General features: G+C 45.0%; 1 protein-coding gene across 1 annotated transcript in view; it reads left to right on the top strand.

Moving 5' to 3' along the window:
* DSCAM (Down syndrome cell adhesion molecule) overlaps positions 1-12,475 on the top strand; it is an 849,899-nt gene that overhangs the window by 724,907 nt on the left and 112,517 nt on the right. The window contains exons 18-19 of the mRNA XM_011954055.1: positions 336-482; positions 8,783-8,938. Of these exons, the coding sequence (XP_011809445.1) occupies positions 336-482; positions 8,783-8,938 (303 nt within the window). The remainder of the gene's footprint in view (positions 1-335; positions 483-8,782; positions 8,939-12,475) is intronic.

Here is a 12,475-nt window from a genome sequence, read left to right as displayed (position 1 = left end):
ACTTAAAGAAGTAACTTCCAAGAGTAAGGGGAAAATAAATCAGACAAACAATGATCTTCTACTCAGGCAATAAAATTAAGAAGCTGCCCTAAAAGTAAAGAAACTACGTTGGAAAGAGAGACTATGGAATCCATTAGAATATATGCATTGACTCATGATATTGTACTGAGTTATAAGATTTATGTAGAGAAGTGATCTTTGTTATTTTGTCTTTCATTTTGGGGTTGAGTGCATTTTTTTGCTTGCATATTGAAATATTAACATATGTTGCTTTGACAATATTGCTTTGCTCATAAACCACCCAGTTATTACAGATTCTAATTTTTTGATTTCAGTGCCCAGTTACCCCCCTGAAAATGTCCAAGCCATAGCAACATCACCAGAAAGCATATCAATATCCTGGTCCACACTTTCCAAGGAAGCCTTGAATGGAATTCTCCAGGGGTTCAGAGTCATTTACTGGGCCAACCTCATGGATGGAGGTAAGAGGACTCAACTAGGACTTCGGGTTTGCCTCCAGAGAATGCATGATGGAATTTGCAGACCCCTCCTAACTCCTAACGAGGGGCTCAGGATACAGCGGGCATCTCTTTATCAATAGACACTTTCCCCTTTTCTGTCATCTCTCATTTGACATTTGAACAGATCTCTCTGTTTAAAACATCGCACACCTTCTGAACCCAAATTGAAGCCTAGGTAGGGGCAGCACTCAGGAAATTCAACATAGATGTATTTTCCTAATTATGAGTGTCTATGTCAAGTCTCTGCAGTCACCACCAAAACCTCCATCTCTATCTAGAACATTCTATGTGATATGTATTCTAGAATGTTGGCCCCTTCCTGTTTCCCAAATAGAACTCCATGGGGAAACATTAAAGTTCCTGTAGTTGTGCTGTAAGTGGGTGTGGGAAGAGTGCCCAGGCACACGGAGGGAGGCACTCAGGAGGGGGCCAGGAAGTTCAGGGCCCTCTCGTTTTGTCTCCTGTTTCTCTCTCTCCTCTTCCTTCCCCTTCTGCTCCTCTCTTTTCCTTGTTCTTTATCGTGTGTGTGTGTGTGTGTGTGTGTGTGTGTGTGTGTGTTTCCAGTTGTAGGACAAAATTTTCCTGTTTGTTTACGGCAAGACTTTGAAAAAGTGACTTTCTCAAGTGGCCATAAGATGGGGGCCACAAGTTTCTTGGAGCACACCTCATTGTCTTTGCCCTCAGGCTGCGAGTGGTGCGTACTAGGCTGGGCCGGGCTGTGTGAGTATCCTGGGGGCAGAGCGAGGCTGCAGCCCCCAACAGGAGAGGCCTCTGGAAGTCTGCTCACCGTCTCTGTCCCAAGCCTGGGGGACCCACACCTGCCTCCTCCCCTGCCCTCCATTTCCAGCCCCCTCCTGCGCCCCCTGTCCCTGGATAGTACCTCTCCTCCTGTTTGGGGCTTCTTTTCTTTTTTTTGAGAGAGGGTCTCCCCCTGTCACCCAGGCTGGGATGCAGTGGCAGGATCTCAGCTCACTGCGACCTGTGCCTCCCTGGCTCAAGCAATTCTCTTGCCTCAGCCTCCCAAGTAGCTGGGATTACAGGTGTGCATCATGCCTGGCTAATTTTCAGTATTTTCAGTAGAGATGGGGTTTTGTCAGCTTGGTCAGGCTGGTCTTGAACTCCTGGCCTCAAATGACCTGCCCCCTCGGCCTCCCAAAGTGCTGGGATTACAGGTGTGACCCACCATGCCTAGCCTGGGGCTTCTTTCAACCCCTGCAACTGGGTATGATCCCTGATGGGTGCTCACCTCCAGTTTTGGGCAAATGCGGTCAAGGACCTATCCCTTCCATGCTCAGGACCTCCTGGATCTGTTCTACCAGGCAGGCCGCTGTCCCCATGCAGGTAAACATAGGGCCCCACAGGTGGCAGGAGCCTCCACGGTGGGTGCAACAGTAAGGCAAGAAGACACATGAGCAGCGCAAGCATTACTGGCTCAGCGAGCGCAGGCCTTTGAGCCTTAGCTCTGCATGTCCCTAACTGGATGTGTTTCTCAGGACTGAGACCAGGCCTTGTGCCTTTGATGCCGCATGTAGTACCTGGAGCAGTACCAGCCATGGGAGGCGATCTAGAATGACCCCCCTTGGTCCTGCAGCAGACACATTTGCTAAACACCCGCTCGGCACTGAGCTCGTGGGAAGCACCAAGGTTGCTGTGTCTGTCCCTGTCGAGGTTCCAGACCAGTGACCAAAGGAGATGCTAATGAATACGGAACCACAGACCCAAGAAGGGACAGCCCTACAGAAGGGCAGATTTAAGTAGATGATTCTGTAACACCTTCACCCCCCCCCCCCACCTAAAGACAAGCTTTTAAAACACCACAGAGTAGAGAGCGGTGAAAATTTGCAAAGTCATCTATTTTATGGACAAAATGCCATACGACATCATTACATATGTTCCTTCTGATTTCTACTCGTTATATTGAGTGGGTGAAATTAAATACCCTAAACGTTCTTCTAAAGGCAGTGTTATGCTAAGATGTCTCTTCTGTTGTTCTTGTTGGAAATATTTCTAGAATCCAGTGGCGACTTCATCCACATGACCCGTATTTTCTAAGATCACTTTGCTAATATTGCCTGCTGGCATCTCCATTCTAAAACGAAAGATGTGGCTTCATACCTTTAAAGCTTTGAAAACTTGAATATTCAAAAACGTAATTCTTTAAATAAAGAAATGCTTGGGAGTGCATGCAGCTTTTTAAAGATACTTTCACTCGTGGAATTAAAATCAAAGTGATGAGATAAATGTACAGTGTAGAAGTTCTGCATGTAATTTCCAAAAGATAAGCAAGAAACCTTCAGAAACGGGAACCTGCCTGCGAATGGTCACTCTTCCTGCTACCCGAGAGATTTTGTTTATGAAGCAGGTCAGTTCACCGGGCTACTGGACGCTTTCGCACAACCTCCTCATTCTGTGGCCTCCAGGGCTGGCTGGATTTCCACAGACATTAAGCATGGAGTGACTGTGTAAAGCCACACCTTGAGCAAACATCACAATCACACTCCACACACACACACATGCTCATCACAACACATAACCTGCACACATGCGACACATATGCCACACACCCACATGCACCACATCTCACACAGCAACCCCACACACCCCGTAAACACCGCACACCACACCACACACACACACCACACACACTACACCAACACCACACATACACACCACACATACGACACTCACCAAAGTATGCACACCCCACACACATACACACACCCCATACCACCGTCCAGACACATCACACATACACCACACCACACACCCCACATACACATGCACACACACCCCACATACACCACGTACTACACCACACATACACACTACACATACACATACCCCACATACGCTGCACACTATGCCACACACACAGACCACAGACACAACACATACACAAAGCCCACATATACTGCACACCACACCACACATACACACCACACACACCACACATACACCACACACCATACCACACATACACACCACATGTCACACCACACACACACCTCATATACAGCACACACACCCCACGTACACATACCGCACATACACCACACACTCACCACACACACCTCACATACACCACATACCACACCACATACACACCCCGTATATGAGACACACCACACCACACATACACACACACTACACCAACACCACACATACACACCACACATACGACACTCACCAAAGTATGCACACCCCACACACATACACACACCCCATACCACCGTCCAGACACATCACACATACACCACACCACACACCCCACATACACATGCACACACACCCCACATACACCACGTACTACACCACACATACACACTACACATACACATACCCCACATACGCTGCACACTATGCCACACACACAGACCACAGACACAACACATACACAAAGCCCACATATACTGCACACCACACCACACATACACACCACACACACCACACATACACCACACACCATACCACACATACACACCACATGTCACACCACACACACACCTCATATACAGCACACACACCCCACGTACACATACCGCACATACACCACACACTCACCACACACACCTCACATACACCACATACCACACCACATACACACCCCGTATATGAGACACACCACACCACACATATACAAACCCCACACACACTCCACATACACATGCACACACACAGCACACCACACTCCCCAGTACACCACACACTACACCACACATACACACCACACCACACATAACCCACACACACACCCCACATACACCACTCACCACACCACACATCACACACCTCATGCTACTCACAACATGTACCACACACATACACCATACACCCGCATACCACACACACAGGCGCGCACACACACCATTCACATCACATACCACAGACACCACGCACACACACCACACATTCACACAGGCTGAGAGAGGCAAATATCGTTACTACCACTGTAATTAGCAATAACTTGAATACTTTCCAAGATATGTCTAAGAAAGAATTCTGTTGTTAATATGATCAGATGAAATGAAACTGGTTAGTATATTTGATAGGGCAAGTTAAATAAACAATATTTTGATGGATTTTCTGATTTTTTTTTTCATGGTCAGAAAGTTAAATCATAGTTGAGGCCTGACAGAAACAGTTTATTTGAGATTGCTAGGACAATTATATCCTTTGAAAAGTTACCGTTTTCCTCTGAATTTTTGCTACCTTCCATCTCATCCATCTTCCTTCATGACAAAAATGGTAAACTCTGAAAGGAAGCAATATTTAGATGCCAACTAGTGTATGTAGGCAGCTGCGGGTTGCTTCTGAAGCTATTCCCACACCTATTTTGTTTTCTGCCTTAAAACCCTCTGAGCATGAGGCAGGATATAAATAAATACACAAAACTAGTTTGTTTAAAACAAAATTTGTAATAGAAAAAACCTGATATCTATATTTATTTTATATATATTTTTAATTTTATTCCCCTCATGGCCTCAGCTGAACAGTACACTTCAGTTAACGTGTGTATGTGTGTGTGTGTGTATTAAACAGCTCTATAGGGGCATGGAAGATAGACTGTAGAAGTTCATGTTTAAAAAGAAAAACAGCTGAAAAGAATGGCAAACTAAACACTCAGTTTTGTATCTGGCTTTCTTTTTTTTCATCCTTTGCTTTTTATTTCTTCCATATCTGCTAGTCACCCAGTATCTGTCATCAGGAAAATACCCTTCCTTCAGAGTCTGTGAGGCATTCTAGCAAATAGAGCCACCTCTGGCTCAGGTGCTTTTCAAAATCTTAGAACTGGGGTTTTGACTGCTTTTGTCTTCATGATTCATGATAAATTAGTTGATCAAAATGACTTGAACCCTCTAATGAGCAAACATCTAAATGTTAATTCTAATTAGTATATTAACCATTAGCATTTTTAATCATTTTATTTTAAGTGTTTCCTTTTTTTTTTTTTTTTTGTGAGACGGAGTCTCGCTCTGTCGCCCAGGCTGGAGTGCAGTGGCCCGGTTCTCGCTCACTGCAAGCTCTGCCTCCCGGGTTCACCCCATTCTCCTGCCTCAGCCTCCCGAGTAGCTGGGACTACAGGCGCCCGACACCTCGCCTGGCTAGTTTTTTGTATTTTTATTAGAGATGGGGTTTCACCATGTTAGCCAGGATGATCTTGTTCTCCTGACCTCGTGATCTGCCTGCCTCAGCCTCCTGAAGTGCTGGGATTACAGGCGTGAGCCACCGCGCCCGGCCAAGTGTTTGCTCTCTTTAAGATCAGAGAGGCCAGGTTGCCCTTCTCCCTCCTCACCAGGCTCCTCTTCCTCATTCTGTCTGATTCAAGAGTTGCGTGGCCGGAGGGTCAGAGCTTTCTCCTATGTTGTGAAATGATCCTACTTTCCCTGTGAGGTGGACACCCTGCACTCTTGAGAAAAAAAAACCTTCATCACAGTCTCATAACCAGCTCCCAGCACCCTGCCCTGACCAGCCCCGCCCCTCAGCTGTGTTGTGTATATATTTTTATTGACTGTGTGTGTATATATTTGTAGGAATGTGTGTGTGTGATCTTTGACAGTGAAGTTCCTAAATCTGAAAAGATCTTAATGAGTTCTATATTTAAACTTTGTCTATTAGCATTTGAGTTTTTAATTAGTTTGTTTAAAGGCAGGGTCTGGCTCTGTCACCCAGGCTGGAGTACAGTGGCACAATCACAGCTCACTGCAGCCTCCAGTTCCTGGGCTCCAGCAATCCTCCACCTTGGCCTCCCATGTAGCTGGGACCAGAGACATGAGCCACCATGTCTGGTTACATTTGGGTTTTTTATCCTAATCCAAAAGACCTGCATTAAATGCATTCAGGAAAAGAAATGTAATTGAAAATGGAAAGACCCTTCCTTCGGAGATGAGAATTTCCAATCCATCTGGGGCAGCAAAGTATTGATATTTTGACTGCCTGGTGACCACATATGCGCAGACATTCTCCTCATTTTCATAAGCCCTCTGTTGAGATCTCCAAATTGTGACCTCTAACAGCTGGCACCCTGCTGGCCTCCCTAGAAGACAGGAGTCCAAAGGCATGTCTTTGGAGCATCCTCACCCTGCTCTCTCCCCAACAAAGCCCCAGCCTACAGAACTGCTTCTGGTGGTCCCAGGCCTTCGGCTCCCACTGGGGCCTGGACTGTGGGAGCCACATGGAGCCCCTTTACCCCTCTTCTTGCAACTCCTAGAAGGCAAATGGGCTCTGGCATGTGAGGGACAGGCCTCAGTCATCCCATGCAGTATTTGCTACTCTCCTTTAGTGCTGTATCCATTCCACATTGATCCTTTTGGTGACAAAAAATTAAAATGAACAAAAGACATTCCACAGTCATCGTCATCACAAAATACATGGCTATTCATTTGTGAACTTCTGTGGAATATCCTGGACACACAAGAGAAAAGAAAAACAATGAACAGGAAGGAAAAACCAGGCAGGCAAAAAGCCCGTTTAATCTGGCAGAGACGACGGCCCGTGGGTGCCTCTATTTTCAGCCCATTTTCTGCTTTTTCCCAGAGCGACTGAGGAGAGCAGCTGACATCTGCAGCCTGTGCCCTCAGCCACTGTGCTAGGCTCCTTGATCCTCTCTGTCCTTTGACTTCCTTGGCTGTAAAATGAATGAGTTGCAAAAGTAATTGAATAACTCTGCTGATTGCATAAGTTACTATCTGTACTTAGAATAGCATAGCGCCGGCACCTAGGCAGGCATGCATGTCACGTCCACTCCCTATATGGAGGCAGGGAGAGTGAGAAGGATTGATAGACAGCTAGCATTGCCCTCTAAATGTAGCCAAAGCAGACCTGTTCCACAAGGTACTCCCCGGACCTGCTGGTCTCTTGGGGTAACCGACCTGCTCTGGGTACCAATGTGTCACTGACAGCCCCTTCCCCTAGGGAAACAGTTCTCAGACCCTTCTCATGCTCTGAAGATGACTCATTTCAAAACCCATCAGCCACACACCAAGGAAGTACATCATTGGTAAGTTTTCTCAAATGGCCGTGTATCATATGCTGGAGATGAGAGTGCATAGTGTTCCATCTGTGAATATTATTAGTGGATCCCGCTCCTAAAAGTGAAGCATTTTTAGCTGACACCAAATTTCTGACACATGGGCATGTCACTTCAGGATTGAAGCTGAGAGGAGTTCACTCCAGGTAAAAAGAGGGGTTTGCTGAGCCACTCCGTTTAGCTCAGGTGTATTTTTTTCTAATTTAAATATGTTATCTTTTCAGCTTTTATAAGGTATAATTGACAAGAGTTGTGTATATTTCAAGCATGCAGCTTGTTTTGACCTATGTATCCAATGTGAAATGCTCGCCACAATCAAGCTAATTAAGAGCAGGTCCACCATCTCAGATAGTTGCCCATTTCTTCCCCCACCCCCAGATGATACAAAGTTTCAGTTATGCAAGATGAGTAAGTTCTGGAGATCTGATGTAGGAAGTGGTGACTATAGTAAAAGATACTGTCTTATAGACTGGAAACTTGCTAAAGAGGGTAGATCAGATATTTGAGATGAAGTTAGGTGCTTAAAAATACATGTATGTTAAGGTAGAGCTTGTTTAAAATAACGGTGAAACCCCTCAGCTTGCAGAAGCTTCCTAACGAATAGTTAGCAGTGGAGCTGCCACGTGTGCAGTGTTTGTGGGCCACCGAGTGTGCAGTGTGTGTGTGCCGCCGAGTGTGCAGTGCGTGTGGGCCGCCGAGTGTGCAGTGCATGTGAGCTGCCGAGTGTGCAGTGTGTGTATGCTGCTGAGTGTGCAGTGCGTGTATGCCGCTGAGTGTGCAGTGCGTGTGTGCCGCCGCGTGTGCAGTGTGTGTGTGCCACCGAGTGTGCAGTGCATGTGAGCTGCCGAGTGTGCAATGCGTGTGTGTGGTACTAAGTGTGCTGCTCGGGGTGCAGGGGACATTGCTCGTTAGCACCTGCTGAAGGCTGAGTGGCAGCCCTGGTGCTGGCCTTGGGTTGATAACACTTAACTTGGAGCACATTGCTTCGTTTTCTAGACCAACGTTGTGCCTTGTGTTCTGGAGCAGTTTGGTGTGAATGATCTTTTCCAAAGGGCCACATGACACCATGAGCTCACAGGATGACTGTGCACAGTCCCTTTGAGGAATTCCCATGTCCAGATGGTGGCTGGACGGGTGATGGTATGGCACAGGGACAGTCAGTGGGGACAGCGCGGAAAAATGAGCAGAAATAGGCTCAGAAGTGGGATTTTGTTTTCTTGTTCTTGTCCTCCAGAGCTGGGTGAGATTAAAAACATCACCACCACACAGCCTTCCCTGGAGCTGGATGGGCTGGAAAAGTACACCAACTACAGCATCCAGGTGCTGGCCTTCACCCGTGCAGGAGACGGGGTCAGGAGTGAGCAGATCTTCACCCGGACCAAAGAGGATGGTGAGAGACGGGTGGGCGGCGGGTCCCAGCAACTGCTGGAAGGGCTGGGTCAGAGGGAGCTCACTTGCCTTTACCCTGCAGTTCATCAGGCTATTCTCAGTGCAAACCTTTGCTGCCTTCCCAAAATATCCCAGTGCAATTTAGAGCGTTAGCTTCCTCTCTTGCCTTTGCTTGATGGGTCTAATCCATTGCTTCTTCTTCCTCTATATTTTTTCTCCTTTCTTTTTTTTCCCTTTGGCCAAGTATTATTGTAAATAGAAATTCATTTTATCCTGGAGCTATAATACTTGTCATACATGTTTTGTATCTTGTTAGAATAATTTTAGTGGCTCTTCAGCTATTAGTGTAAGCTCTGATTAAATCCATCCTTCCACTTCTTGAAAACTATGTACAGGCTGAAGTTCTATTATTCTTTGCCAGCTGAAACACTTTAGAATAAGTCCTTAATTTGAGAACTTCATGTTAATTTTTTTTAAATTCTTGCAAGAATTCATGGTGATTTGGTAAAAATTTAAATTGCTGCTCATTTTGTTCTACAACAATAATTCTTGCTGTTCCTTACAATTTGGATTGGGTTATGTGACTATTACCCAAACCTACAAAAACCGTACAACAAAGATTCTGTACTATTTTAAGGGAAACTCTGAGGGGGCGTTAGCCAAGCCTGTTTGAGGAACAGATAAGTTCTGATAAATACTACTGTGGTAGTGAGAAAAGTAGCCTCCACCTTAGTAAAGGAAGGAGCAACTGATGTCAAATTGATGCCCACATAGAACCTTCCCAAAATATTCCAGCACAGAAGTATACGTTGAGATGAGACATTAGCAAACTTAAATGCTGTGTTGGATTGTCTCTGCAACTTTTGTCATCTTGCCGGGACTCTGTTCCCCAGGCAGCATAGGGGCAGGAGAGTTGTTGGCTATTGCCGGTCGCCTCCCATGTATGGGCAGGTTTGATGTCTATGCCATCTCCGCCACTACTAGAGTATCCAAAATGCTGTTATTGCATCCCGTATATGCTCTGATGGAAACAAAGAACACCTGCTCAGGGGGCACGATACGCTCTTCTCTTCAGCCTTTCTGCCCCCGACCATGACTCTCTGTTATTCTAAGCCTGCCATCTTCCACCTCACTCTCTGCTCTCACCTTGGCAAGCCAGGCCTTGCTCTCCTGAGCAGCCCCAGGCATCCACTGTCACCTGGTGTTTTTGCTGCTTCTGTAGCCCTTCTCACATTATGATGTCTACACCCAAACTAATCCTCGTTTGCTTTAGTTTTTTTCTATAATGCACAGGTAGTTCTTCCAGGGAATGTGCAGGTGTCAGCCAGTTCGGCTCTAAGAAATCAGATTACTTAGGGAAATCTAAGGTTCAACTGTAATGCCATTAGGAAGTCACACATCAATAGAGATATCTAGAAAGCTAAGTCCTGAGTAAAGACAGCCATAATTTAATTTTTTTTAAATGTAATAGACAAAGAGCTGTGCATATGCTGGCTCTGTCACCTGCTACCTATGGGACTTTGGGCACCTTACCTAAGCTTCTCTGGACTGGATTGTCCTCATGGACAATCTGCTGTAGCAATCAGCGTGCACAGAACCAATGTATGAGAGCTGAAGTGATGTCTGAAAACACCTGCTTGCCACAAAGTGGGATGCTTCCTGACACTCAATGTTTGATTATTTGCTCTCCACTCCTTCAGAGCAGGAGTGAAATACTCTTTTTTACATTGCTAAGCAATAATGCAAATGTCACTGGAATTATTATTTAAAGAGCAAATTGATCATCCACAAAAAGTTTTGCATCTGCATTTTTAGAAGAATGTACAGAAATCCAATAAGAAGGGAAGGCTCTTCACAGATCCTTATTAATTCACAATTTTAGATCAATTTTAAATTAATATTATAGTTTTAAGAATCATAGAGTTCTCTTTCAAAACTTGACCCCAAGGCCCAAGGTCTAATTTGTCAATCAGTTATGCTTTGCTTTCATCTCCAGTGCTGATAGTGTGTGGAGCTGGGATTGACTATTGAAAACCCTGCCTTGGGTGCCCCAGTTACCCCAAGGGGGATGCCATGGATCCCACTTTTGCTGGTGGTATGGGACAAGGACTATGCAGAACTGAGTGTCAGTATTTCTTGAGGATAAGTGTGTATTTTCAAAAAGAAGTGGAGTAGTGGATCACTTGAGGCCAGGAGTTCAAGACCAGCCTGGCCAACATGGTGAAACCCTGTCTCTACTAAAAATGCAAAATTAGCTGGGTGTGGTGGTGGGTGCCTCTAATCTCAACTACTCCGGAGGCTGAGGCAGGAGAATCACTTGAACCCAGGAGGCAGAGGCTGCAGTGAGCTGAGATCATGCCACTGCACTCCAGCCTGGGTGACAGAGTGAGACTCCATCTCAAAAAAAAAAAAAAGAGGTGGAGTGAAGATTGGGTGGAAGAAGAGAAAAACTAGAATAATATCACTTTATCTCCCAGGTTCACATGAAAAATTCAATAATTTAGAATTGGTGAAGAATTGTGTCAATCACTTTTGTAGACTCAATACCTAATATAATTAGGCATTCCAGCAGTTTACAGAATTAAATGCAATTTTATTTATCTGATTGGAAGAAGGGACAAAGGCCAATTCGGAGAACAAATGCCCAGTCGAACTGATTACAGATCCTATTAATACCTCAGTGAGAAAGCTTTGTAATTTTGAAGTTTGGATTACACTTGCAAGTTCAATTAAATTGTGTAAAAATACAGATAGATTTCCAGTAAAATAATAATTACCAACATTTACTCAGTTCTTTCTCAATAAGACACTATTTTAGGCTCAGGTTGAAGTTTCAGTGTTTATCAATGTTCTTGCAAGCAAAGAAAGACAGCTACATTAACAGGGACCATCCAATTCAGTTGTCTATGCCAGACACATGTCCTGCACCAGTCTTCCTAATCTAGGGAGCCTGGAGGCTTAAACTGTGTTGTTAGGTCACTAATCATACTAAAAGGAGAAACTTAACCCTGATAAAGGCAAAATTTTACTTTTGCAACAGATTATTCGCAATAGAAATATTTGTTTAGAGAACAAGTCTGTGCTTTAAGTAGTTTCTCTACCTCTATCTAAAGATTCTTGGGCTCATAAACGTATTCACAGGTCCATGGACATATTGTCATGTCTCTGGTCATAATCTCAGGGCCATAGACGTAGTCTCGTATCCATAACTATAGTCTTGGGTGCATGGACATATTCTCATGTCTGTGGTCAGAGTCTCAGGGCCATGGATGTCGTCTTTTATCCATAAATGTAGGCTCAGATGCATGGAGATATTTTTGGGGCCTGTGACAACTGTTCACAGTTCACATTCTCTTTCCAGGACTGCTCAATCAGTGAGAACTTGTACCCCTGTTTTTGCTGCAGAAACACAAAGGATGACTTGGTGATCGGGCTTTCTGTTTTTGAGCACAAGAACAACTAATCCTGACTTCTAAAACAGTTGTGAAATCCTGATGCCATTTTATTTGCCAATACTATCATATGAGCCAAGCCATAA

The sequence above is a fragment of the Colobus angolensis genome, unplaced genomic scaffold, assembly GCF_000951035.1.
Source record: "Colobus angolensis palliatus isolate OR3802 unplaced genomic scaffold, Cang.pa_1.0 Scaffold38, whole genome shotgun sequence".
In the NCBI taxonomy this organism is placed as follows: domain Eukaryota; kingdom Metazoa; phylum Chordata; class Mammalia; order Primates; family Cercopithecidae; genus Colobus; species Colobus angolensis.
Note: the sequence above shows the minus strand (reverse complement) of the source record. Positions and strands in the feature narration are given on the sequence as shown.